The sequence below is a fragment of the Cuculus canorus genome, chromosome 8 (assembly GCF_017976375.1).
Source record: "Cuculus canorus isolate bCucCan1 chromosome 8, bCucCan1.pri, whole genome shotgun sequence".
Classification (NCBI taxonomy): Eukaryota; Metazoa; Chordata; class Aves; order Cuculiformes; family Cuculidae; genus Cuculus; species Cuculus canorus.
The window spans coordinates 34,522,979-34,545,838 of NC_071408.1; the positions used below are offsets into that span (position 1 = coordinate 34,522,979).

Consider the following 22,860-nt stretch of genomic DNA (forward strand, 5'->3'; position numbering starts at 1 on the left):
AGGGGAGGGCAGCGCCGCGGAGCCGGGGCTATGGGGCCCGGGACCACTCGGCTCCGCCCCGCGGGGTCCCAGGGTCGGTGCGGTCGCCCCCGAGTGCCCTGACACCCGGTGTCAGGCTCCAGGCCGGCAGGACCCCCGGGGGATCCGTGGTGTGAGCGCGTGTCCCGGCGCCCCGCAGGGGTCGGGCCGGGGGTGCCCCGATGCCCCGGGTGGGTCCTGTCACCCCTTCTCCGCGCGGGACCCGCTGCGACAGCACCGCTGTACCGGGGACACGCACCCCGCCGCAGCACCCCGGTGCCCCGGGCAGCCGGGACCCCGTGGCCAGGCCCGGCACGCTGCAGCTGCTCTGCTAACGGGGCTTTTGTGGGATGCGCAGAGCACCTGCCCGGGGGTTCCCATAACATGTCTCCACGGTGGAGCTGCATGCCATGGAATCATCGAATAGTTTGGGTCGGAAGGGGCCTTAAAGATCATCCAGTTCCAACCCCCCTAACGTGGGTCCCCAGGGATCAGGCTGCCCAAGGCCCATCCAACCTGGCCTTGGAACCCCTCCAGGGATGGGGCAGCCACAGCTTCCCTAGGCAACCTGGGCCAGGGCCTCACCGCTCTCATCATGAAGAAATTCTTCCTAATGTCTAGTCTAAATCTACCCCTCTCCAGTTTATCCCCGTTCCCCCTTGTTCTATTCCCACAAGCCTTTGTAAACAGCCCTTCTCCAGCTTGGAGCCTTCTCTTCTCCAGGCTGAACAAGCCCAACTCTCTCAGCCTGTCCTCATACAGGTATCCCATCACATCCCTACATGCTCTGCGCCCGCAGTCTCTCCCTGGCACCCCTACAAACGCAGGGCACCGCTTCCCCAGCTCCAGCCATAACGTGGGCTAAAAGGGTGATTCCTGTTCCCAGAGACATGGGAATCGCTGAGGTAAAAACTAAGATTTCTTCAATGTTTTAAATAAACACTTTTTACTGATAACAGGAAAAAAATATATTTTTGTTTTTCTGTGATGCTGTTTCTCAGTTTCTGCTGTGCTGGCTGCGGTGATTTCTAGGGCACATTCTGCAGAGCAAGGTGTCCTGCAGGCCTTTGGAGCCACATCCCGTGTGTGGGAGCAGCACCTTTGGCCAGTGGAGCTGCTCCCCCAGCAAGGCCCCTCTCCAGCTGCGGGGGGACGAGGCAGTGTGGCTGTGGCAGTGACTGGACCAACCTGTGTGGTCACCTGTGCTTTCTGCTGTCACTTGAGCAGCAACTGCCTTGCTGAAGCCAAACCGGTTGTGCCGGAGGCCTGTCCATATGTACCCTCCTCCTGGCACTGCCACTTGCTGGTATTTGAGGTGTATGATCTCTGTTTGGCTAGAGTGGTGCGCGTGTCCTGGTAGTGTTGAAAACTTTTTTTTAATTATGCTTTTATTATCATCCTTACAAATGAAAGCCTCTGTGCGTTTTTGTCTCGGCATCTCGGTTCTTCGCTGTAGGACGATGGCCAACAGTTTCCTTCCTTGGTGAGACACTGCTCCAGGTTGATGTTGTCCTGGCTGCTGGAGGCAGCTGGTAGCACCTGGCTGAATGTGCCCAATGAATGCCTCTGGGATTGTAGGATGGTGGCAAGCGATCCCATTGCTTTGTGGACAATGCTCTGGGTGGATGCTGCCCCAGCTGCTGGAGGCACCTAGCCGAACGTGCCCAAGGAATGCCTGCAAGGAGGGGTGCCCATGGCCGCCAGCGCTGCGGGGAGCTGGTTCATGTGAGAACCTTACGAGGTTCAGCAAGTCCAAGTGCAAGGTCCTGCACCTGGGTCGGAGCAATCCTCGATTTCAGTCCAGGATGGGGGATGACATGCTTGAGAGCAGCTCTGCAGAGAAGGACTTGGGGTGCTGGTCGATGAGAAGCTCAACGTGAGCTAGCAATGTGCACTCACAGCCCAGAAGGCAACCGTGTCCTGGGCTGCATCAAAAGCAGTGTGGCCAGCAGGGCGAGGGAGGGGAATCTGCCCCTTTATTCCTCTCTTATGAGACCTCATCTGGAATACTGTGTCCAGTGCAGTACTGTGTCCAATCCTCAACATAAGAAGCAGATGGAGCTGTTGGAACGGGTCCAGAGAAGTCTGCAAAGATGATCGGAGGGCTGGAGCACCTCCCATACGAGGACAGGCTGAGAGAGTTGAGGTTGTTCGGTCTGGAGAAGGCTCCGAGACCTTCCAGCGACCTTCCAGCGCCTGAAGGTCGGCAGGGGGCGGTGCAGGGTAGTGTGGAGGGGGCTGTGCGCGCGGTCCTCCGGGCCGGCAGGGGGCGAAGTTGGAGCGGGGTTGCTTGGGTTGCGCAGGGTCCCCCGGGCCGGCAGGGGGCGGTGTCGTGCCCGGGTCCGGAGTCGCGGCTGCGCGGGGGGCGTGGCCTTTTCGCCCCAGCTGCGGAGGCGGCCGTTGTGCGGAGCGGGCCCCGGCCTCGGCGGAGACCGGACAGAGCCTGGCACGATGGTCAGTGCGGGCCCCGCGGGACCCCCGCGCCCGGAACAGACCCTACCTGGGGTGCCGCGGCTGCCGCGAGGCTCGGACAGCACGGATGGAGCCCGATTGCCGCGGGCCGGGCCCGGCTGCGGCGTGGCCGCGGCGGCCATGGGCGGCGCGGGAGGGACCGGGGAGGGCGTCGGGGCGCCGCGGTGCCCGCATCCCGGCATTGTGCGGGGCCGGGGAGGGGCGGGCGCCCCGCATGTGGTTTTTATGCCGCTACAGGCTGTGCCGTCTCGGTGCTTGCCCCGCCGTCCTGTCCCGGCGGAGTCCCGCGGGGCCTGGGCGGTGACCCCCGCTCTGCTTCTCGCTGCAGGGGTTCGTGAAAGTTGTCAAGAACAAGGCCTACTTCAAGAGGTACCAAGTGAAGTTCAGGAGAAGGAGAGGTACTGTTCAATGGCCTGTCGGGCAGTTAGACGGCGCGAGTGGATAATCTTACTCTTTTTCACGTGCCTTTTCTACTTGTTTTTCAGAGGGAAAAACGGATTACTATGCTCGCAAGCGCTTGGTAATCCAAGATAAAAACAAGTACAACACCCCCAAGTACCGGATGATCGTGCGCGTTACCAACAGGGACATCATTTGCCAGGTGAGGTCTGGAGCTCTCCTTCCCTGCCGGCCTTCCCAGAGCGGGGCAGCGGGCGGTGGCCGAGCTGCGGCTGTGATGTAGGAGCTTCGCGGGGGAGAGCAGCTGCAACGCTGACACGGCCTCAGCAATGAGGCAGATAGAAAATAGGTGTTACCGGTGTTAGCACTATTCAGCGAGATTACTCGTGATTCGAGATTGCACTGATATAGTGAACTGAGTAAATGGAAGGTTTTAGGGAGAGGAAGATGCCTCTGTTTTTTCATCTGCTGCCTTTGAAGTGCTCTGAGCAGAGCCTCATTGCCTGAGGGCAGCAGAGCTGCCTGCGTGACCTGTCAGCACCCAAAGGTGCTCTCTCTTCTCAGTCTGTTTCTGTGATGCGTGTATTGTAGGAAGCAGCTGGGCCTTATGGTGGCTTTCTTAAAGGAGAGTGGTAAGCGAGAACAGCAGGCGCTTCTTCAAGCTTATTAAACCTCCAATTGTGTTGCATCAAACACAGTTCCTCACCCTGGGTTGCTGTCTTGTTTCATGTTCAGAATATTTTGACGAATTTTGGAGGTTAAAGAATTAGGCATATTTTTTCTACCATAAATACATGTTAAGCTCCAAAAAAAAATCTAGAGAAGTTTTTAATTGACATTTCTTCATAGAATAATTATCTGTTGAGAGTGTGGAGAGTGGTGGTTTTGCAGTCAGTTCACATGAAACTGACCTTGACGAGACTATTTTATCTTTGTAATTCAACAAAAATCAGTGGTGGCAGGTGCTTACACCTCACTGATAGTGCCTTTCCAGCGTGTAGGGATCCTGCAAAGAGGGACAGGTTTTGGATGTAGAAGGGAGATGGTGGAAGTCAAAGGGAGGAGGGTCTGCATGTGAAAGGAGTAGCAGAAACATACCTGATAGTAGTGCCATCTCACAGGAGCCCCCTGAGTGTGAAAGTCGCAGACCTGTTGATAACATCATTTGTGAGGCCCATAACAGTGTTAGCATGGACTCTGGTGGTTTTGCCTGGTTTCGAGGTGTGTTATGTACTGTGTTTTTTGAGAGCTACATGGAGAAAGTGGGGCAGAATCCATCCACATCCATAACTCTGGGTTCTTTGAAAGGTTGCTTTTGTAGGCAGTTTCCTGGCCCTTTGATGTGTGAGGAGAGGTATATAAAATCTGTTGCTGACACGCACTTTCTCTAGGGTGATGCAGGTTGGAATTCTTGGTGTCTGTACTTGAGAAGTTGATGACGTCTCTGAAAAAAAACGCAAAACCTTGAATGCAAAGTTTGGCAATTTGGACGTTTCTATACAGAATTCCTGTCAGTTGCAGTAGGTGTCACAGAAACACTGAATTGAGCCCAGAGTTACTGTGAGCGCATTAATGGTTCTTTTGTTGTCAGATCGCCTATGCCAGAATTGAAGGCGACATGATTGTCTGTGCTGCTTATGCCCATGAGCTGCCAAAGTATGGGGTGAAGGTTGGCCTGACCAACTACGCGGCAGCGTACTGCACCGGCCTGCTGCTGGCACGCAGGGTAGGTATCTGCTGGATTGCCTGGGGGTCACCGCTCGGCTTTTTGGATTTCCTTACCAGAGAAAGCCCACATCTTCAAGTGGCGTGTTAGTATTGATCCCTGACTCCATGGGCTGCTCTACAGAGTCACTTCTGCTCCTCACCCTGTAGATCTGATGGCCTTCTGGGGCTGTCAGATCCCAGCAAGGAGTGTGATGGTGTGTGATTTCAGCGCCAGCAGCCCATGTTGAATTCTTAGCACTTGAGTTGGTGGAGGGAGGGAATCGAGATAAAAATGTAAGAAACGTACCTCTAAGAGTTAGAAAACGTGTGATAGCATCCATCCATTCTCCGTGCAAGCTCTTGAACAAGTCTGAAATTCCTTGTTTATCTGTTGGAACAAAGGGCTGGAACTCAGTAGGCGTGCGTACTGTGGTGGTGGGTAAAGCTTTGTTATTAATATGGGGTATATCATTTTTGTAAGGAAATGGGTTAAAAACATGAAGATTCTACTGCAAATCTGTGTTTTAAGGTGATGCTTCATTTTGTCAGTAAATGGAAGCCTTTTTTTTTCTTTCCCCTTCCTCACAGCTTCTGAATAAATTTGGCCTTGATAAAATCTACGAAGGCCAAGTAGAAGTGACTGGTGATGAATACAATGTGGAAAGTGTGGATGGAAAGCCTGGTGCTTTCACGTGCTACCTGGATGCAGGCCTTGCCAGAACCACCACTGGAAACAAAGTCTTTGGTGCTCTGAAGGGTGCAGTGGATGGTGGTCTGTCCATCCCGCACAGGTAACCTCACCTCTTTGGAAGAATCCAGAATTTAGGATTAACCGGAGATTGCTTCTGTGTGTGACAGCCTACATACACTGTCACTTCATATGAAATAACACTGCCTTGACCTGGTAATGATGCTGTAGCCTGGGTTCTGGGACGGGGGTGGTTTTCATTAGTTCGTTGGTTGTTTTTTAACCCGCAAGTGCAATTCTGATGGTGCTGCTGGGAATCTCGCAGCTATCGGGAGTTGCTATTAAATTTTTAGAAACTAAAGAGCCATCTTGTAGCTTTTACTTAAAATCATCAAGTGATGGAATGCACTTAAGTCAGTATCCTTTATCACTCTGTTGGTTTAAGTCTGTAGCAAATGGTATATATGTGTCAGTTCCACTGTGAAAAGTTGTACACGCCACGAACAAAGCCACTGACATTTGCTACAGCTGTCAGTACAGCAGCAGGTCAGAGCAGTAGTCCACTCACACTTCAGATTTCCACGGCAAGTTTTGACAATTCCTGTCTCAGGCTACGAATTACTAACTCTGGGGTTTTGTTAGTTACAGCTGATACCTCACAGCAGCGGGGGAAAACCTGAGCTGTGTTGTGTTTATTTCGCTACCCTCTCCCACATGGACCTGTTCACTTTTGGCGGATGGTACCATTTTCCTGGCTCGGCTGCTATGTGATGATATCCCGATGACTGAATACTCTGTAGTTGGTCCTTGGGGTGTGCGTGATGTACTGCACTGTTTCAAGACGGGACTGATGGCAACCGAGATGAACTCTAAACTTGTATTTCTTAGTTTTCTATCTCTTAATTTTAATTAGAGGGTCCAACCCCTCAGTTAATCTGTAGGAGAATCTGATGTATTGGTCATTCTGATGTAATCTCTCCACTGAGTTGGAGCACTTGGCAGTGTGTCTGTATCTGACTGTAACCACTGTTCCACAGTACCAAACGCTTCCCTGGTTATGACTCAGAAAGCAAGGAATTCAACGCAGAGGTTCACCGCAAGCATATCATGGGCCAGAATGTCGCAGACTACATGCGCTACCTGATGGAGGAGGATGAAGACGCTTACAAAAAACAGTTCTCCCAGTACATAAAGAACAACATAACACCTGACGGGGTAAGGATTATCTGGTTGGCACTTGTTAATAGGGAGGCCAGTAAGTTTTGTGTAGGGACTTCTCTCCTAATGCAAATAAGCTTGATGTGTGAAACAATGTGATTTATATTGTATTATCCATGCAAAGAAAACTTTTTCCTTCTTAAAGGGCTCCATAGTACATCGTAGATGTTGTGAAAGCAAGACATTTTTTCTTGCTGTAAAGCTGAACGTTCTGCCTGTAAATCTAAGCCTTACAGGACTGCGTTCTAAGCAGGACCACTGTGAGGGTTTTCTCTGATACAGAAATTAACCTGAGGTTTATATATATACTCCCCACTCGTTCCTAATCCTGCACCACTGCCTGTTGCTTTCGCAGCTGTGAGGATGTGCTTGGTGTCAGATCTTGGTTGTGAATTGTGTGACCCAAGAGGCAGTTCTAGGTCGGAGGTAAATATGGAACAGCCCCAGCAGGCTCTGTTGTGGAAGCTGGCATCTCATGATGCTATGGAGTGTGATACATCTTATTTCAGTACTCCTTAACACTTCAGAGGATTTGTACAACACACTGTAAGATTACCAAGGTGCTGCTTTCACTCCTTCGCAGTGTCAAACTCCTTGCAGATGGCTTCTTTTGCTGCCTGTGATGCTTTTGATTGGTTTCCCCAGTTAGTGCACCTGAAGTTAGTGCATGAAACAAACATTCTCGCATCCCATTTTTAAGCTATGGAAAACTTAAATTCATTCTTTATCCATTGCTATGGAGTTTGGATGTGTGTGTGGGGAAACTTCATTAATTGCTAACATTTTGTAACTTAGTCTTTACCACGCCGTATTGTAAATGCCAGCCTCATCTGTTTTACTGAACAAGCAGCACTTACAGCTTGTACTGTGATGCAGTGAGCCTAGGACTTGAGACAGCAGCAAGACACTTGTACATCTAGAACATTTTTCACAGCTGGGAACTAGTGGTCTTAATTAACCATGAACACAGGCATTCTTAAAACTGGTGCCATTATGGAGCTGTTATTGACTCTGGGACAAAGCAGCGCGATTGTATCCTTGGGGACCGTGCAGGGACTGCTGTCACTATGTCCACGGGGAGCACGCAGGGACTGCCCTGGTTCTTGTTAGTCTGTGGCTGCTCTCACCACAACCGCTGCTTTTCCCTCTTACTGAGCAGCTCTGCAACATGCAGTGCACTAGGGTCTGCAAAGGGGCAAGACTACAGGTCTGATCACACTTTGATAAGTAAACATGAAGTAGAATAACTTTCTGGCCTGCCTTTTAATTTAAACGTGGGGAAGCTGCGGCACAGAGACAAGTTGTGAGTTTGGAAGTGTAAATCACATCACAGCAACGGTAGGAGTTTCAGCACACTGTGCAGTCATCTTCTTTACGAGGGAAGTGTTTTAAAGGCAACCACACAGAATTACAAACTGCTGTGATGCAGCTGGTCTCTAGTGCATGCGCTGAGGAGGCTGTCTTGGATTTGTGAGAGGATCCTACAGCCAGACCACTACAGAGAATTTAATGTTTTTTGTTTTTAAGATGGAAGAAATGTATAAGAAAGCCCATGCTGCTATACGGGATAATCCAGTCCATGAAAAGAAACCCAAGAGAGAAGTAAAGAAAAAGAGGTAAGCTGTCATCCTCTTAACAGGAACGTGACTTCTCCATGAAAGGTGTTTTAGTTACCTCAAAACACATAATTCACATTGCAGTCGTGTCAAAACTCACACGGGTTTTAGACCAGATTGAGATTCAAGCACTGCTGTGTAGTTGGCAGGAGGCAACCTCAGCCATAGGAATTGAACACTGAAGAGCTCTCAAGCATGTAAGGCATTTTTGAAGTGGAGCGTACTTGTGGCTGGAATAGCTGGAACTCTGAAGTGTGTCTCTTCGGGCCTTAGTGTTTCCAGGCAAGGGCAGGCTGACTAATGTGCCAATACTGAATTATTTTGGTTTTTTAGGGGTCTGGGAGAACAGAAGTCAAGGCACAGCTGTTGCATTGGGGTAGATACTGCCTGTACTTGAGTCTCAGCAAGAGTGCTGAGCTTGCCTCTTGAGCAATTGGGCTGCTGCAGTCTAACCACACCTTTCTGTGGTGCTCTGCCTACAGCTGTTAATCATTGAGCTAATGAAGTGTGTTGGAGAAATGGGCTGTGTTCTAGAATGGCATTCTATATCACAGTCCTGGCGTGGTGTAGGTTTCCTGACCACCTTTTTGCTCTTTTCTGCCTTGGAGGTATCATATGCTATGCTTATATTGCAGATGGAACTGTCCTAAGCTGTCCCTCGCCCAGAGGAAAGACCGTGTTGCTCAGAAGAAGGCTAGCTTCCTCAGGGCCCAGGAGCGCACAGCCGATAGTTAAGACAACTTCCACAGTTTCCTATGAAGCTTTGGAAAAAGTGGCAATAAATTTATCAAATAAGCAACTGTCTCAAACTGGCTTATTAATTTATCTTACAAAGATGCAAAATAGTTGTTACAGTACAGATCTTCTGTAGCCTTAAGGGTGTTTTTCCCCTTCAAAGCACTGTATGAACTGAGCTCCCTCACAAAGGAGGAGAGACACAAGATACTTCAAAACCAAGGCTGCTGTATAAGAATTATTCCCGTAAGAAAGGGAAATCAACTTGATTAATTTTGGTGTGATTGGTATCAAAGACTGGATAAAAAAAAAAAACCTCGCTACTTCAAACTACACAGAGATTTAAAAAAAAATAAAAAGGCTTCTATGTGTCCTTCCTCATCTTTGTTCCAGCTTGGTGTGATGGGACAAGCTGTGTGACTGAAGAGAAAAGCAGCCACAGTAGTTTCCAAAGTCTTTGCCCACAGGCAGCTTCAGGCTTTTGGGAACACAAATGGCAACATTTGCTGTTGCTGATGGAGGGATCCTTGTCTCATTGAAGCTTTTCAGCTTCCTCCAGTAACTGAAGTAAGCGCTTTCATGCACTCGGCTCCAAGACCTGGCTGCTACTGACACAGGTACCATCTTAATGCAGAGTATTCAGGTTACCTAGTGCATAGATGAGAATTCACTGTTCAGTTACATCTACATGCTTTGTTACAGGCCCTTATTTCCTCCTACATATCAAGTTCCACAGGCAACTTCCTATTTGTTTCCCATTGGACTTCACTGAGGTTGGCTGCACAGTTCAAGCACATGTCAGGCAGGCTCCACAGAGGATAGCTTTGCTGTGAGGTGCTGGCAGAGGGTCAGCACTGCTACTGCCAGAGAAAAGGAGGTCTGTGAGTTATTTTAAACAAAATGTATTTTTTTCCAATGAAAGCTCCAGCTTGATGCAACAGCAACAAAAATGAAGGTTTCATTCAACAAACTGTGACATGTGTTACAAACTGTTAAACATGTGTTCCAGTTGTATAAAATGCCCAATGTGATCTTCCCTGTCCAAAACCTAGCAGCAATTGCAGTGAGAGTTTTCCACCAAGAACATAATTGCTTTATTAGCTCACTGTTGGAGGAGATTGCCAGGTTAGAGACAATAATTGGCATTAGCACAGTAATTCATAAACTGAAAAGCTAATCGCTATGCACTCAACCCAAGCTGCATCCTATTACAGAGGGTATGGAGAAGTGACTGTGTTGGTCCTGTACTTTACTTTCATCATTCAAGGAATGCATTTAATACAGTATACCTAAAGCAATTAAGAACCTTTTAAACACATAAATAAAGCTTGTCTTTACCTATGCTGAAAATGAATTAAGGGCCCACCTCACTTCTGTTGCACCTCATCCTCACTGTTACCATCTCATGGGCTCCCATTTAAGCAATATTCCATGATGCTGAACAATCCAGTTCCTGTCTAGCTCCTGCTTACATCTTTCCTGCAACAGTTTGAGAGGGTGTCAGTACAGCCTGTAGTGAAATGTGGAAAGTCAAGGCTTCACCCACAACAGTTTCTTGCTGCACATGTCAGAGCAAATTCCTACACTATGCAAGCTTCCTTTTTTTAAATATCAGGACCTTTCATTGATTTTAAGTTAATTTAAAAATTAATGAACTTCAGCTCTCCTATAATTGTTGAGTCCACAAACTCCTTGCTTCCCAGTATTTGCTACAGTTTAATTTGGGTAAAAGTTTCAACTGAATTACAATAACCTACCATTTTTGAAATGGATGCTGACATTGCTGCTAGATTGTATACATGATTTTAGGAAATAAATTTATAAAATTCTTGGCTCCCAAGATGGTTCACGGTACAAGGGCTTAATTAAAAAGTGTTGAACTACTTAAACATTCGAGATGTAAGCATGAGGTAACAAGGTGTAAACAGAATCTGATTTAAGCCTCGTATTACAACCTGTCAGTTCTATAATAAAATTCCACAGTTTAAAAATCATTTAAGTGCAAATTCTGCCATGCCAAGGTACCGGTAAACTTCAGTCTCACAGTTCAGCTTGTTCACAGCAGCAGCAGGGACTCAGATGTGTCATTTGCAATAGTGGTGGTTCCTCATAAAACTCCTTAGGATAAAAATCTCTTAGAAGTGTTTCACAAGTGAAAGATGATTTCCACAGAATTAAGATGTTCCACAGTTGATGTCGTGGCACAGTGAACACTTCCATCCTGTTTGTGATCTGACAAAGAGCACAGAACAGCCAAGCATGCAGGGTTCTTGTTTCCATAACACAGCACTGGAGCACCAGAGGCACTCTGGCCTCTACTCCATCATTCTGTGGCATTTTCTTTCTTGGAGAAGCCCCATTACAGGGCACTGACTGACAGGCAAGAGCTAAAGAGCCATTCACGAGATCTGAGTAGGAAACATCATTAGAAAACGCCAGAGATTGTTTTTATCAAACGTGTAAGGCCACCTCCAGTGGCAGGCATCAGTGTTCTCTTCTGCTGGTGGAGAAGCTACGAATCGTTCGTGTGGGAAATTTTCTTCCAGAGTAGAGTTTTTAAGTTATTGAGTATTAAGGAATGCTCCATTTCCATCTGGTGTGCTGTGACTTTCAGGGCAATGCACAAGTACAGTTGTTTTTCTAGTTCCTCGTGGACATCAGGAGGGGCTCCACGGAGCAGATAGTCCTTAAGCAGCTGGCAGGCTTTTGCCAGGTTTGGCTGAATCACCTCTGTGCCACATCTCATTCTGCTTTGGTCACAGAGAGTTCTGCAGTCCATACCATAAACACAGTCCGAGTCTGATTCACACGGACGGTCTTTGATTATTTCCTTCAAAGTCATTTCTGGCACAACTCTTCTCATGTCCATCATTTTCAAATCATATTTATCATTATATCCCAAGTTTTTGGCACTTGTATCACACATGAGAAAGTTTCCATAAGGTCCATGGAAAATATCTTCCACAAATTCTAAAAGCCCTATAGCTATTTTTGCCTTTCTGGGCCATGATGGAGTAAACCATTGGTCCATGCTTCTCCTGAAGCCAGAGGGAATGAGGAGTTCTATAATCCATGGAAGGCTGATTCCATAGAGAGAGGTATATTCAACTCTTTCGGTAACATAGAGGTCCCCACAAAACCCCATCAGCTTGGGAGTATGTTCCTTATCCTGCAGAATCACCATTAACAGAAACTCATCCAGCTGCAGAAGTGCCCAAGCAGATTTCGCCTCTGGCAGAGAAACTCTGCCGTCTTTGTTTCCATCAGCAAAAGACAGGATGAGATTAACCAGTTCTGAAAGATTTCCTTGTTCACCCAATTTGGCCTAAAAGCAACAAATGAAAGAGTTTAAGTATGATTTCATGAACTGCCACCAATCTGCCTGTCATTCCACCTCCTGTTACTCTCCTCCTATGGACAGCACGGTGGAGTGTGCTGTGTTCCAGCTTCCAGCCGCTATAGATGGTACAGGACTTGCTACCAGCTGCCTGAGGAGCTTCCTTTCTGTTCTGTTTTCAAAGGCACCAAGAACATCCTCTCCTGAATACCAGTGTTCTTTGCATTTCACAATACAAACACTGACATTCAAACATTGTTCCTGGTCAGATCCGTCTTTAGAAAAATCACACTGAGTAGTTGTTAAATATTCTCTTAGAAACAGTATGTAGACTTAAAATGTTTGAATCAAGCTTAGTTTTCAGTTGATTAAACCTTCCAGGTATAGAGAAATTGTTGTTATCTGACCTATACTTTGGCTAGCTATACAAAGTGCCCAGACACACTGGGTACCAATCTCATACAACAAGGGTACCCAAGTGATAAATATTATTTGACACAACCACCCCCAGTACCATCAGTGCATAAGAAACGTGCCATTGCTGGAGTTGGAACTCTTGCATTTTCAACTGCCACCAATGCACAGAAAGTCAGATAACCTTTTCCCAACCTAACAGCGATTCCAAACTGCCTGCTGCTCACTCAGACTGACAGACAAAGCCCCTGTAATGCAGGACAGCTCTGTGTAATGCTGGGGGGTGTGTGTGTGCACGTGTGCTCACTCAGCTGCAGCGGCAGCACCTCCTTCACTGGAGACACGGGAACTATGACAGTGAGAGAATTTTAAGAAAGAAAACCCAAAATCAGTGATGATGCAGCATCAAAGTGCTGACTCTACATTCTGCAAATTCTGAGGTAGCATTGAGGCAACAGAAATAAGTATCACGTTAATCTGCCCCAGAAAGCCCTGGAAGAAGCATCACTGGTCACTCCAGTTAGAGATCCCTGCTGTTCAACATAATGACTCTTCCCAAGCAGGAACAGCCTTTCAAATTGTGCTTCAGTCATTGTACTTGGTTATAACAACTCAAAAAGTAGCAAAATATATTTACCCTTTTTTTTTATACAAGTGAGAGCTGCAGACACACAATATATATAATACCAGCATCCATTAAACGGTAAGGAAAAAACCTGATAATTACTTCAAACTTCACGAAAAGCACCCATAGGAAAAATTATTTCTGTGTAGATTATTATTTTAACATGCACTTGAACAACGCTCATACAACACGGTGCTCTCTCCAGCTGCAGGAAATAAGCCCTTCTGTCAGAATAACTAAGCATGTACTTACCTTAAAAAGACCATATACCATTTCTTTGAATTTCTCAACAGTGGTTCCTCTTGTTGGTTTATCAAACAGTACTATTTCCTTCCTTGGCTCTGGGTCAGTACCAAAATCAAGTTGAGCAGCTTTTTCCATCTGGCATTTTATAACACCTTGCAGATTTCCCCAGATTCCTAAATATATCTATGCAGGAAAAGAAGGGGCAAAAAAACCACTGTAGAAGTCCATCTTCTAAAGCTCACCTGTGCTTCAACTACTGCTTCAATAGTTAGGGAGCCACACAGATCAGAAAATTGAGTCCTGTGTACAGTCAACACACAGCACACACTCAGACAATGGTGACTGCAAATACAGCGTGCTGCTGTGGGCACTGCTCTGTCAGAACGCAAAGACAGCTTGATAAACAGTGTAGCAGCGTCACTAACATGTTTGCATAGGCTGCTGCTTCTGCTTGGGAGGCAGGACAGCAAAGAAGTTACATGCTGTATAAAAGTAGAGGTGTTCTGTCAAAACATGGGAAGATCCAGTAATTGTATATGTATTATAAAATAATAATATACTCTTCTACATAGAGGAATAATATATAATATCATTAAAGGTTATTATATATAGGTACATGTTGTATATATTATTAACATATTATATGCCTATATATTCTCTCTACGTAGGTATATTACATACATATACAGAAACATGCTCCGCATGTTACAGCAAATCAAGTTGGAAATAATCTGTATCACACAGACACAGCTTGCTGACACTAAGGTCTGCTTGATATTCTAGAGAATAGCACTTTGGTAGGAAATAATAAAACCAGGCTGGAAGAGTAAAGCCTTACCTGGTTATTTGGCTTGGTTGACAAACATTTTCCAAAATACAGTGTTTCTTTAGCACAAAGACTGCTACATGCCGACCCATCAATAACTCCAGTCTTGTATTTATCACACTGAAAGAAACAGGGAAAAAAACATTTAACAGATTGCCCAAGAATGGACGCAGCAACTGCATCTCTGCCAACACCTGACTTTTGAACAAAAAACCAAAACAATGTTAATAACCCCATACCAAAGCAATATTAAGAAACTTCACTGGGTTTACCTGCATTGAAGATGTAATATACTTCAACACAATGGAATATCAAAACTTTATTAATTTAAATGTGGCACTAACTACACAACTGGCTGTGGAATTAGTCAGGACAAACACTGAAGAAAGCCATGCTCTACACACTTACTATGATTTTCCTGCAGTCATGCCCTCTGCACAGCTCTGTGTAGGTGGAGTACTGAACGTACACGACCCAGCTGCCAACAAACACCACCAGCCACGAGACAAAGAGGTACTTCATCCGCATGTAGGAGAGACGTACCTGGAGGGAACAGAACGAAAACTCTGTAATTCATTCAGCAGTACTCAGAATGATAGGAGCAAACACGATTCACTGTTTCACCTTTGAGAATTGGACTTCCACGTGGATAAAATAAGCAGCATGCATTACACAGAACAGCCATGTCCTTCAGTGAGCAAGACTGACAGGTGAGGTCAGTTTGACTTATGCAAGTGGGAGGAAAAGTCCTCCCTTGACAGACCTTCAACACAGCAAGCCAGGCTGCAAGAACCAATCTGATAAAAAACGCCAACTGTCAGAGCTGAACTACTTGCATTTTTCTCCAAGAGCAGTTATTGATGTTACACTCATCGTAAACCAGATCCCACAGACCGGGAACCTAGTCAAAACCTAATCTCTGTTAATGTATAAGTATGCAAGACAGACGTACAATGAGCAGGGTGGGTATCGGGGACAGGTTCCATGTGCTGCAGTCTCCCACTCCTCCCTTCAAATTACACCATTTAATGATGCCAGTAAAATTCCTCTGCACTAGCCTCACTTCCAGAGGTCTTCCTCACAACCAGATGCAATACTTCCCTGTTGTTCCTGTGGCCTCATGTTTACATTTCTCACTAGTGACAGAGGAAAAAAGTATTTATAAAGGCTTTGAGTGCCACTTCCTAACTTAAAATAAAGACAAAATACCACCCGTACATGCTTAGAACACGAAGAATCACAAGCTTTCTTACAAACCACACTACCTCAACAGACCGATGAAAAGCAGGAGGAGTCATTCCACATGTGAACCAGCAATCAGTGAGAACCGATACTTTACCAGTGCATTCAGAAATACTCCCCCAGCACCCCCACACACACAGAAGAGATCCAAAATCTTTGTTCAAGCTCAGAAGGACTCAGCCTCACCTGTTCTTCCTTCCAGACCACATTTTCACTTACTAGTTTTTTTTCTTTCCAGTCCCTATCTCCAGCTCCCCACCTAGCCAGTCTTCGTGTCCCCTCTCAAACCACACCTTATCTGCTGTTCATTTTCTCCCAGTCTGTTTCCAGCCAATCCTGCACACCGGCCTCAATTCCAGTCTTCCGCCACTCTCCAGTACCAGCACTCAGCACTGCTTAGCGCCTCATCCACCTCTTCAGTTCCTCCAGCACAACTTTCCTAGTTCAGAATCCTCGTTGTGAACTAGTGTCCATGTACAAAACACGCTCATTATTAGCACGCTTTCACAGCTCCGGGAAGCCCGAAGAGGCGGTACAGCAAAGCATCAGGAGAGCATCTCTCCCCATTCTCACTCCCGAAACCAAACGAAAGCTGTAGGCAGGGCAGGTGGACTTTTTTTGCACAGCATAGCTCTTATACCCACGCTACACAAAACAAACCAAAACCAAAACAGAGAGTCCTTCCCCACAGCTCCGTCCCAAGAAACCTCGGTTGCCAGCCCTGAAGCAGCCCTCCAGCAGAGGTCTCACAAAACACAGTTCTGAACTGAGAGGAGAAACCAGTAAATCACAAATATTTAAGGTACAGGACTGGGGGATCGCCTGATCTGGAACAGTTGTGAGCACTTAACCAGGTTTTTCTCAGACCATTCGGAGAACACAATGTGCTTTTTATTTGCTCTGTTCATATTTCCTTGTGGTTGAAGGACAGATGATACATAATGGTTGTAGCACTCACTACTACAGGCTCAGTGTCTTCTGTAATGATTTACTTATTTCCATTTTTTCCGTAAACCACCTAAAAACTCACAGTTTCATAAACCAGAGTTTAAGTTTTGTGGCTGATTTCAACATAGTAATAACATCAGTGAGTGCCCTGTAGTATAGTTCCTGAAATTATCTAATTAGGTGAGTCATTCCTCTATTTTTATTGTCACCAAACATTTCTGTAACTGGATAGCATGTCTAACACTGACCTCCTTTGCCTCTGCAAGCACAGTGAAATAGAGCAGCATCTGAAGAGAGGTACAGAAGCTATTTGTAATTAAAGCATGGTATTTTGATAAAATCAGACCATATTAAATTATCAATAACTATGCAACGAAGGCGTATTCATTAGTTTTTAGTGTTCATCTTTTTGTCAGGATTTACTTCCAGTCAACTGAGCAAACAGCAATCTGTCTATGAACAAATCACATCAGGAACATATGTTTTTGCCATAGAAAAGAACCTGACTCACATCTCCACAACGCTACAACGCTGTGCCAAAGGAACACATGCACGAACACCAATACTTACAACCATGCTGATAAAGGTTGGGTGTCAGATCCACACAGCTCCTCTGAGGCAGGGAACAGGGGACCTGTTCATATGATTGAAATCCCAGTTCACCCCACATTGCACTCTACAGAGCACTCCAAGTATTCCTTTTAAGTTTTATTATCCTCGTTTGAAGAATATAATAATATAAGCGGAAAGATTTTTCTGTGCTCTAGAATGGATATTGCCCCAAAACAAAGGAATCAAATCAAGGTAGAAGCTATCGCAATACATCTCCTTTCTTCTGATAAGTGCCAAGCCTGCTGGCAATGTTAAGTGCTTTCTCTTAGATGCAATTTTTAGTTTTCTTTCTCTAAAGAGAAGTATAATTTGTCTGAAACTACCACAATTTGAAACATATTCCACATTTTGATACCCAGCACCACACATAGAAAGAGTCCATGACAAAAACAAAAAAAAGCATCAGCACAGAGTTTCTGTGCATGTTCACTTCAGCACACTAGTATGTCTTACACCGCTTTCCAGTTCACAGATTCCAAATCTGGAGCTCTGACTCCATCTCATGCACACACAGAGATTCAAAGTAACACAAGAACTTCTTTTATAATGTGAAATTCTACCCACAAGCGAGAAAGAATACAAAATACAGTGGCAAGCAGCTTTTAGTGATTCAAGCAACATCTGTGAGAGACAGAAGCTCATAAAGCCTTAAAAAAATATGGGTTGCAGATAGTTATGAACAAGCAACCACAAGAAGGACACAAATGTCATTTACAGACACTAAATGCAAATATATGAAGGATTATTGTTCCACAGCTGCAGTCAGTCTGGAAAGTAAGTCCACAGAGAACAGAATGCTGGGGGCAGAGTTTGAACAGGAAAGATTAAAAAGATTATTGGCTTTTTTTCCAATTTGATTTTTGTTTAGAAATGAACCTTTCATACCTATTTAATTACCCAGTCCTTAATAAAAATATTGCAGAACACCTACAGGAAGAACTAAAAATGATTCTACCACATCCTCATTTCTACAGACAATGCTGACAATGCTCTTCCTAAACCTGTCACAAGACCCTCCTCTACAAAATGTCTTCTATTAATAGGATTAAAGAAAATTCTAATAAATTAACTTTCTTCAGCATTTCCCCACATGTACATAAGAGGAAGCTGCTGTAAATCAGGAATTATAGCAAATAAAAGCTAATTATTATCTTTCATCTATTTGAAAGATCAGACACAGTGACTGCCTTTAGAGACAGGTTTTGTTGTGTGGTTTTGTCTTTTTGGTTTTTTTTTTTTTAAAAAAAACCCCTCTATTTCTAATAACCCTAGCATTGTAGAACATAAATACTACAGCACACAAAACTACTGTTAAAATCTGAAGAAAATCAACAAAAACAAGTCTGCCAATTTTAGGCAAAGCTGTTTCATGTGTAAAAACTGCTCGGGAACCAAAACTTCTTGACAACAGTCCTCTTCATTCATCAGAGTTTCTTGCTGACTCCTTCCATGCACTCTTACAACACTGAACTTCAAATCAAGCTGCTATTAAATACAATTGTATGAAACTTGTACCATTTCATACAATCTCAGAGCCCAGCAGTGGTCTGCAGGCCTGAGCACCACTGCAGAGCATCGACCATACTCATAGTACAGAATAGAATATGGTGTATATGTGGGGTTTTCCAAATTTGTCCTCCTCCTCAGGCAGAAAAATAACGTATCTGGGACAGAAAATCCTTCCCAAATGCCATCTGACTACATCATACACTTGGCAGAGGCTCTGGTCTCAGCACTGTGTCAATAAAGCCACACAGCTTTTAACTTGCAGGAGACTTAACGCCCTGCCAGTTCAGAGCACAGACAAGAGCACACAACTGCTTACAGAAGTCCACAAAGTTCCATTCTCTTTGATTCAAAGGGAATTACTTTTCTAATAAGGACTTAGCCTTATTCCTTACCACAAAGGCCCAATCATCATTTGATTTCTTCCCCTCTATCAGGTTTCCATTTCCTCCCCAGAACTGGTCCGTGAGCGCAGACGCACTTGGTCCATCTCAGAAGTGTTGGAGCTGATGTGCACGTGCAGTACAAACGCCGCAGGGACAGGACTTGCTGAGCCCCGCTGGGTCACGTGTCTGCGGATGCACCGCATGCAGCAGACTCTGCACATACCGTCTGCAGAGCATTGGAACGCACCTCTGAGCAAGAAGTCCCAGGTGCAGGCTAGGGAGAAGTACATACAGACAGACTTCATCTGGAATCATGACAAACTGCCAGGAAGCTTTCAATAACACATTCAGGGTGACAGAAGCACTGAGAGTTCCAAAATTAATGAAAAAGGAAGAAAGTGCTCCAAACCAGGAAACACAATTTATCCTTTCTACTCCACTCTTTCATCGAGTTTCAAATGTGACCAAGGGAACATGGAACGAAGAAAAGTGTTTGTATTGCTTAAACAGATATTACAGAGTCGACTACTTCCATCACTGGTATCTTCTATTAAGTCATGTGCATTGAATAATAATGAGACATTCATCCCCTGGAACAGAACTGGAAAACCACTTCTGGCAAAACTCCAGCCTGGATGCACTCCAAAGCATATGGAGAGTAGCAGATCAAAACGCAACACAGTTTGCCAGTTTTTTGATAAGTGTACTTCTTATTTAAAACATTTTTATGATTAAAAGTATGAAAGTGATTCTTTGTTTAATAGCACAGAGAGCTTAATTCTGCAAAGTATTCCACATAGATTTCAAGAAGATAAGTGCACTACAGCTGAGTTGTTTGTTCCATTTGTTTTAAACACCAGCAATAAGAAAGAATAGATAAGAAAAAAAACTGTAGGCTGATCCTGCTTTGTTCTCTGTTACAGTTGGCTTATCCATCACAGCATGCACTTCAGGTACGCTGAGATGATGTCTGAGAATATTAGCACACGCTGTCTTGGATGCCATATACTGGACACGCTGATGCCTTTCAGAGCAGTCAGCGCACACCTACAACTACCCCAGTTCCTTGAGTTACTTGTATCCCGAGTCAAATAGTTAAGGCTGTTAGAGGCATCTTTTGAAGTAAGACAGTGACCAAGATGGAAAACAGGACACTTTTCCTTAAAAGGTTAAAGAAAAAAAAAAAAAAGTATTAAAACCTTAGCTGAAAGCGAGGATATAGGAAATTTTTGTTCTGTAGGGCTTTAAAACATGTTTATCCTTTGACCCTTCAGACACAGTGTCTTGTATGTTACTTGAGTCCAGGGGACATTTCCTACAGAGTCTGTACACTTAGTCACTACAGGTCAGAAGCCCCCAAGCATGCAAATGTTCTTTACGTGATTATGGCCCCTGGTGATCCTGCTGGCTCACCCTCAGCCTCAGGACACAACTGCTAACTACAGCAATCAGAAAGACCTTCAGGGCAATGTCTCCCAGATCTGGGACACTACCCTCTCCTCCTAAAACATCAATCGATTCCCAACAGTGTTATTCAACTGCAAGATCCTATAAATATAATCAGCTTTGTGTGTGTGGTATTTAGTAGCCTTTAAAAGTCTGTCAGGTTTTATAGGCTTTTTGTTATTTTATTTGTTTTACTACTATTACATGCTCTGCAATCTAAGCAAGGGGAAAGTTGCGTATTTCAGAGGTACTGTTTTGCGACAGAACTTTAACAGTGTCTCCCTTGTGATTAGGAACCGGGCTGAAGTAAGATGTCTAAGAGTTCACCCTGCACCTTTTACACGAGCTAACACTTGACAGCCTACCCTTCTGAGCCAGAAAGACCATCAGCTAGTTACCTATGGATCCAACATTCTGTATAAAGCTAAAGCTCATAATTAAAAGAACATTTGCCATAGAGTACCAGTTGCAAACAAACTCCCAGCACCCTGCTTCTCTCACAGCAGGAAAGCCAGGAGTTCTGCCTCACAGAACCCCATGTTCCACCTTCCCTGGTGAGCTACTGGAAACTGCACGGTAGTACTTCACAAATCTGCACCTCACTCATAGCTACATCTCAGGGAGTTGAAGTCCAGCATTTACTTAGAGAGCACTGGCTTATTTGGAGAAAAATCTCAATAAAGCGCTCAGCAACCGGTACAGTTAAACCTTGCCTACAGTTGTCATCTACCAACAGTAACACGCAGTGACAAGAAAAGCCAATATATCTATACTTTGCTGCCATTCCACGGATGCATCAGCTACCAACACACACTCACTGTCTAACACAGAAAAATATATCAATTTTCATAAGGACACTGTGAGCTAAAATAAATCGGTAGAATACTCAAATGCAGCTTCCTGTATAAGAAAGTACAACCAGAAACACGTTTTAAATCTGCAATAGAAACAAATATTTAACTTCTTTGGCTTTTCTAATAAATGATCTTGCTGTACTCCTGTTTCTCAACAGATTTTAAAATAACTTATTTTGCTTTAAAGGCCTTAAAGTAAACATAGAGAAAAAGAATGGAGGAAAACATTATCAGGCACCACCATGTAGAGACTTATTAAGGCAAAGGAGGCAAGCAATTTGGAGAACCCTAATTTGAAAGGCAGCATACAGATTGTGAGTTAATTTGCATTTCTGTCAGAGGCTTTCTTCTGCAGGAATCCAAATGCTACACGAGTCACTCCTTCACTAAGTAGATCAAGACAAATCTTTGCTGGTCTAAAAATCAAGTGATACTGACCCCAGATTTGCAGTGACAAGCCATAAAGCAAACACTAACCGTGTCTGTACGCTTTTCCTTAATGTCGCACCCCATTTTGAATACCTCCAAAAAGAGAAGATTGATAAAGTTCCAGATAAGGAGGAAATAAAACATTTGAGACTTTACAACGCATCAAGATGAAGTTTACATTGTTCAGTCTGAAGATAACAACGCATTTATTAAGACAACAGATGACAAACACGTAAGTAGCATATATAAGAAATGTAAATGTTATATTTGTCCTCTTAACTCCACAAACGTAGCTAAAATATAATGCAACAGGTAAAAAAAGGAAGCTCAGAGAGTAACTACCAATGTAGCACAGGGTCACCACTGACCGACACTGCACAGCAGAACTTCTCAGACAGGACGAAGACAGAACCTGTGCTGTAAGTGTAAACACACGAGTGTGTCTGGGAGCACGCACACACCCCCGGAGCGACCAACGAGCAGCGAAAGGAAAGCGTCCGGCGTTAATTGTTTTAAGAGAGTCGAGAAACGAGCCTGCTGAAGCCGGCTCGGCTCCGTCCTCCGGCCCGGCGGCAGGGGCCGGGGGAGTGCGGGGAGGGCAGGGGTGTCCGGGGCTGCAAGGGAGGGGAAAGCCGGGGAGGGCAGGGGTGTCCGGGGCTGCAAGGGAGGGAGAAGCCGGGGAAGGCGGCAGTGCTCGGGGCGGCAGCCCGGTGAGGCCGTCGGCGCTGCTGGGCGGCACCTGCCGCCGGGCCCCGCGGTGGGAGCGGCGCTGCCCGGCCCGCACCGGCCCTACCTGCGTGTGGTGCGGCTTCTTCAGCCAGGGCCCCGCGAGCAGCCGCCGCGCCATGGCAGCCGCGCATCCCCGCGGGAGAGCGGCGGGCAGCGGCCGCCCTGCCGCAGGCTCCACGGGCTCCGGGCGGGCAGCGGCCGCCCCCGCCCCCGGCGCGACTGGGCGATAGCAGCCGTGGGGGCGGGGCCGTCGGAGCACACCCCCATTGGGCGGGGTTCCACATGGCCGCGCCCAGCACAGGGCGCGACCTATCAGATCCTCGCACTCCGCCGGTGGGCGTGATCTCTCCTGACACCGCCCTCGATATGGGTGTAACCTATCGTGTCCTTCCCCCCAGTCTGTGGGC

At 45.8% G+C, this 22,860-nt stretch overlaps 2 protein-coding genes and 1 non-coding gene across 4 annotated transcripts; 2 read left to right on the forward strand and 1 right to left on the reverse strand.

Annotated features, from left to right (window-relative positions):
* The first annotated feature begins 2,408 nt into the window (after positions 1-2,408).
* RPL5 (ribosomal protein L5) lies at positions 2,409-8,917 on the forward strand. Its single transcript, XM_054072530.1, has 8 exons — positions 2,409-2,472; positions 2,819-2,888; positions 2,976-3,091; positions 4,481-4,615; positions 5,185-5,387; positions 6,322-6,499; positions 8,030-8,118; positions 8,754-8,917. Exons 1-8 carry the CDS (start codon positions 2,470-2,472, stop codon positions 8,851-8,853), a joined length of 894 nt encoding a protein of 297 aa, XP_053928505.1. The 5' UTR covers positions 2,409-2,469; the 3' UTR covers positions 8,854-8,917.
* LOC128852963 (small nucleolar RNA SNORD21) lies at positions 6,047-6,142 on the forward strand. The gene has a single exon (XR_008451133.1). It is a non-coding gene; the product is annotated as a small nucleolar RNA SNORD21 (small nucleolar RNA).
* Positions 8,918-9,071: 154 nt separating the features above from the next.
* Positions 9,072-22,703, reverse strand: DIPK1A (divergent protein kinase domain 1A). Of its 2 annotated transcripts, none has more exons than XM_054072525.1 (5): positions 22,518-22,703; positions 14,710-14,844; positions 14,314-14,421; positions 13,482-13,658; positions 9,072-12,178 (listed from the first exon to the last, which is right to left on the reverse strand). In XM_054072525.1, exons 1-5 carry the CDS (start codon positions 22,569-22,571, stop codon positions 11,366-11,368), a joined length of 1,287 nt encoding a protein of 428 aa, XP_053928500.1. In that variant the 5' UTR covers positions 22,572-22,703; the 3' UTR covers positions 9,072-11,365. The 2 variants fall into 2 exon arrangements, with proteins under 2 accessions (XP_053928500.1, XP_053928501.1); XM_054072526.1 differs by lacking the exon at positions 22,518-22,703 and adding an exon at positions 19,005-19,878.
* Positions 22,704-22,860: the final 157 nt, after the last annotated feature.

Bases quoted from the DNA above. Each gene is read 5' to 3' on its own strand.
- RPL5 (XM_054072530.1), top strand. The intron at 2,889-2,975 runs GTACTGTTCAAT...CTTGTTTTTCAG, and splicing joins GAAGTTCAGGAGAAGGAGAG to AGGGAAAAACGGATTACTAT. The intron at 4,616-5,184 runs GTAGGTATCTGC...CCTTCCTCACAG, and splicing joins GCCTGCTGCTGGCACGCAGG to CTTCTGAATAAATTTGGCCT.
- DIPK1A (XM_054072525.1), bottom strand. From the start codon at position 22,571: ATGGCGCGGCGGCTGCTCGCGGGGCCCTGGCTGAAGAAGCCGCACCAC. The intron at 14,845-22,517 runs GTAGGGCCGGTG...TGTTCCCTCCAG, and splicing joins AGAAGCCGCACCACACGCAG to GTACGTCTCTCCTACATGCG. The intron at 13,659-14,313 runs GTAAGGCTTTAC...TTTCCTGCATAG, and splicing joins CAACCAAGCCAAATAACCAG to ATATATTTAGGAATCTGGGG.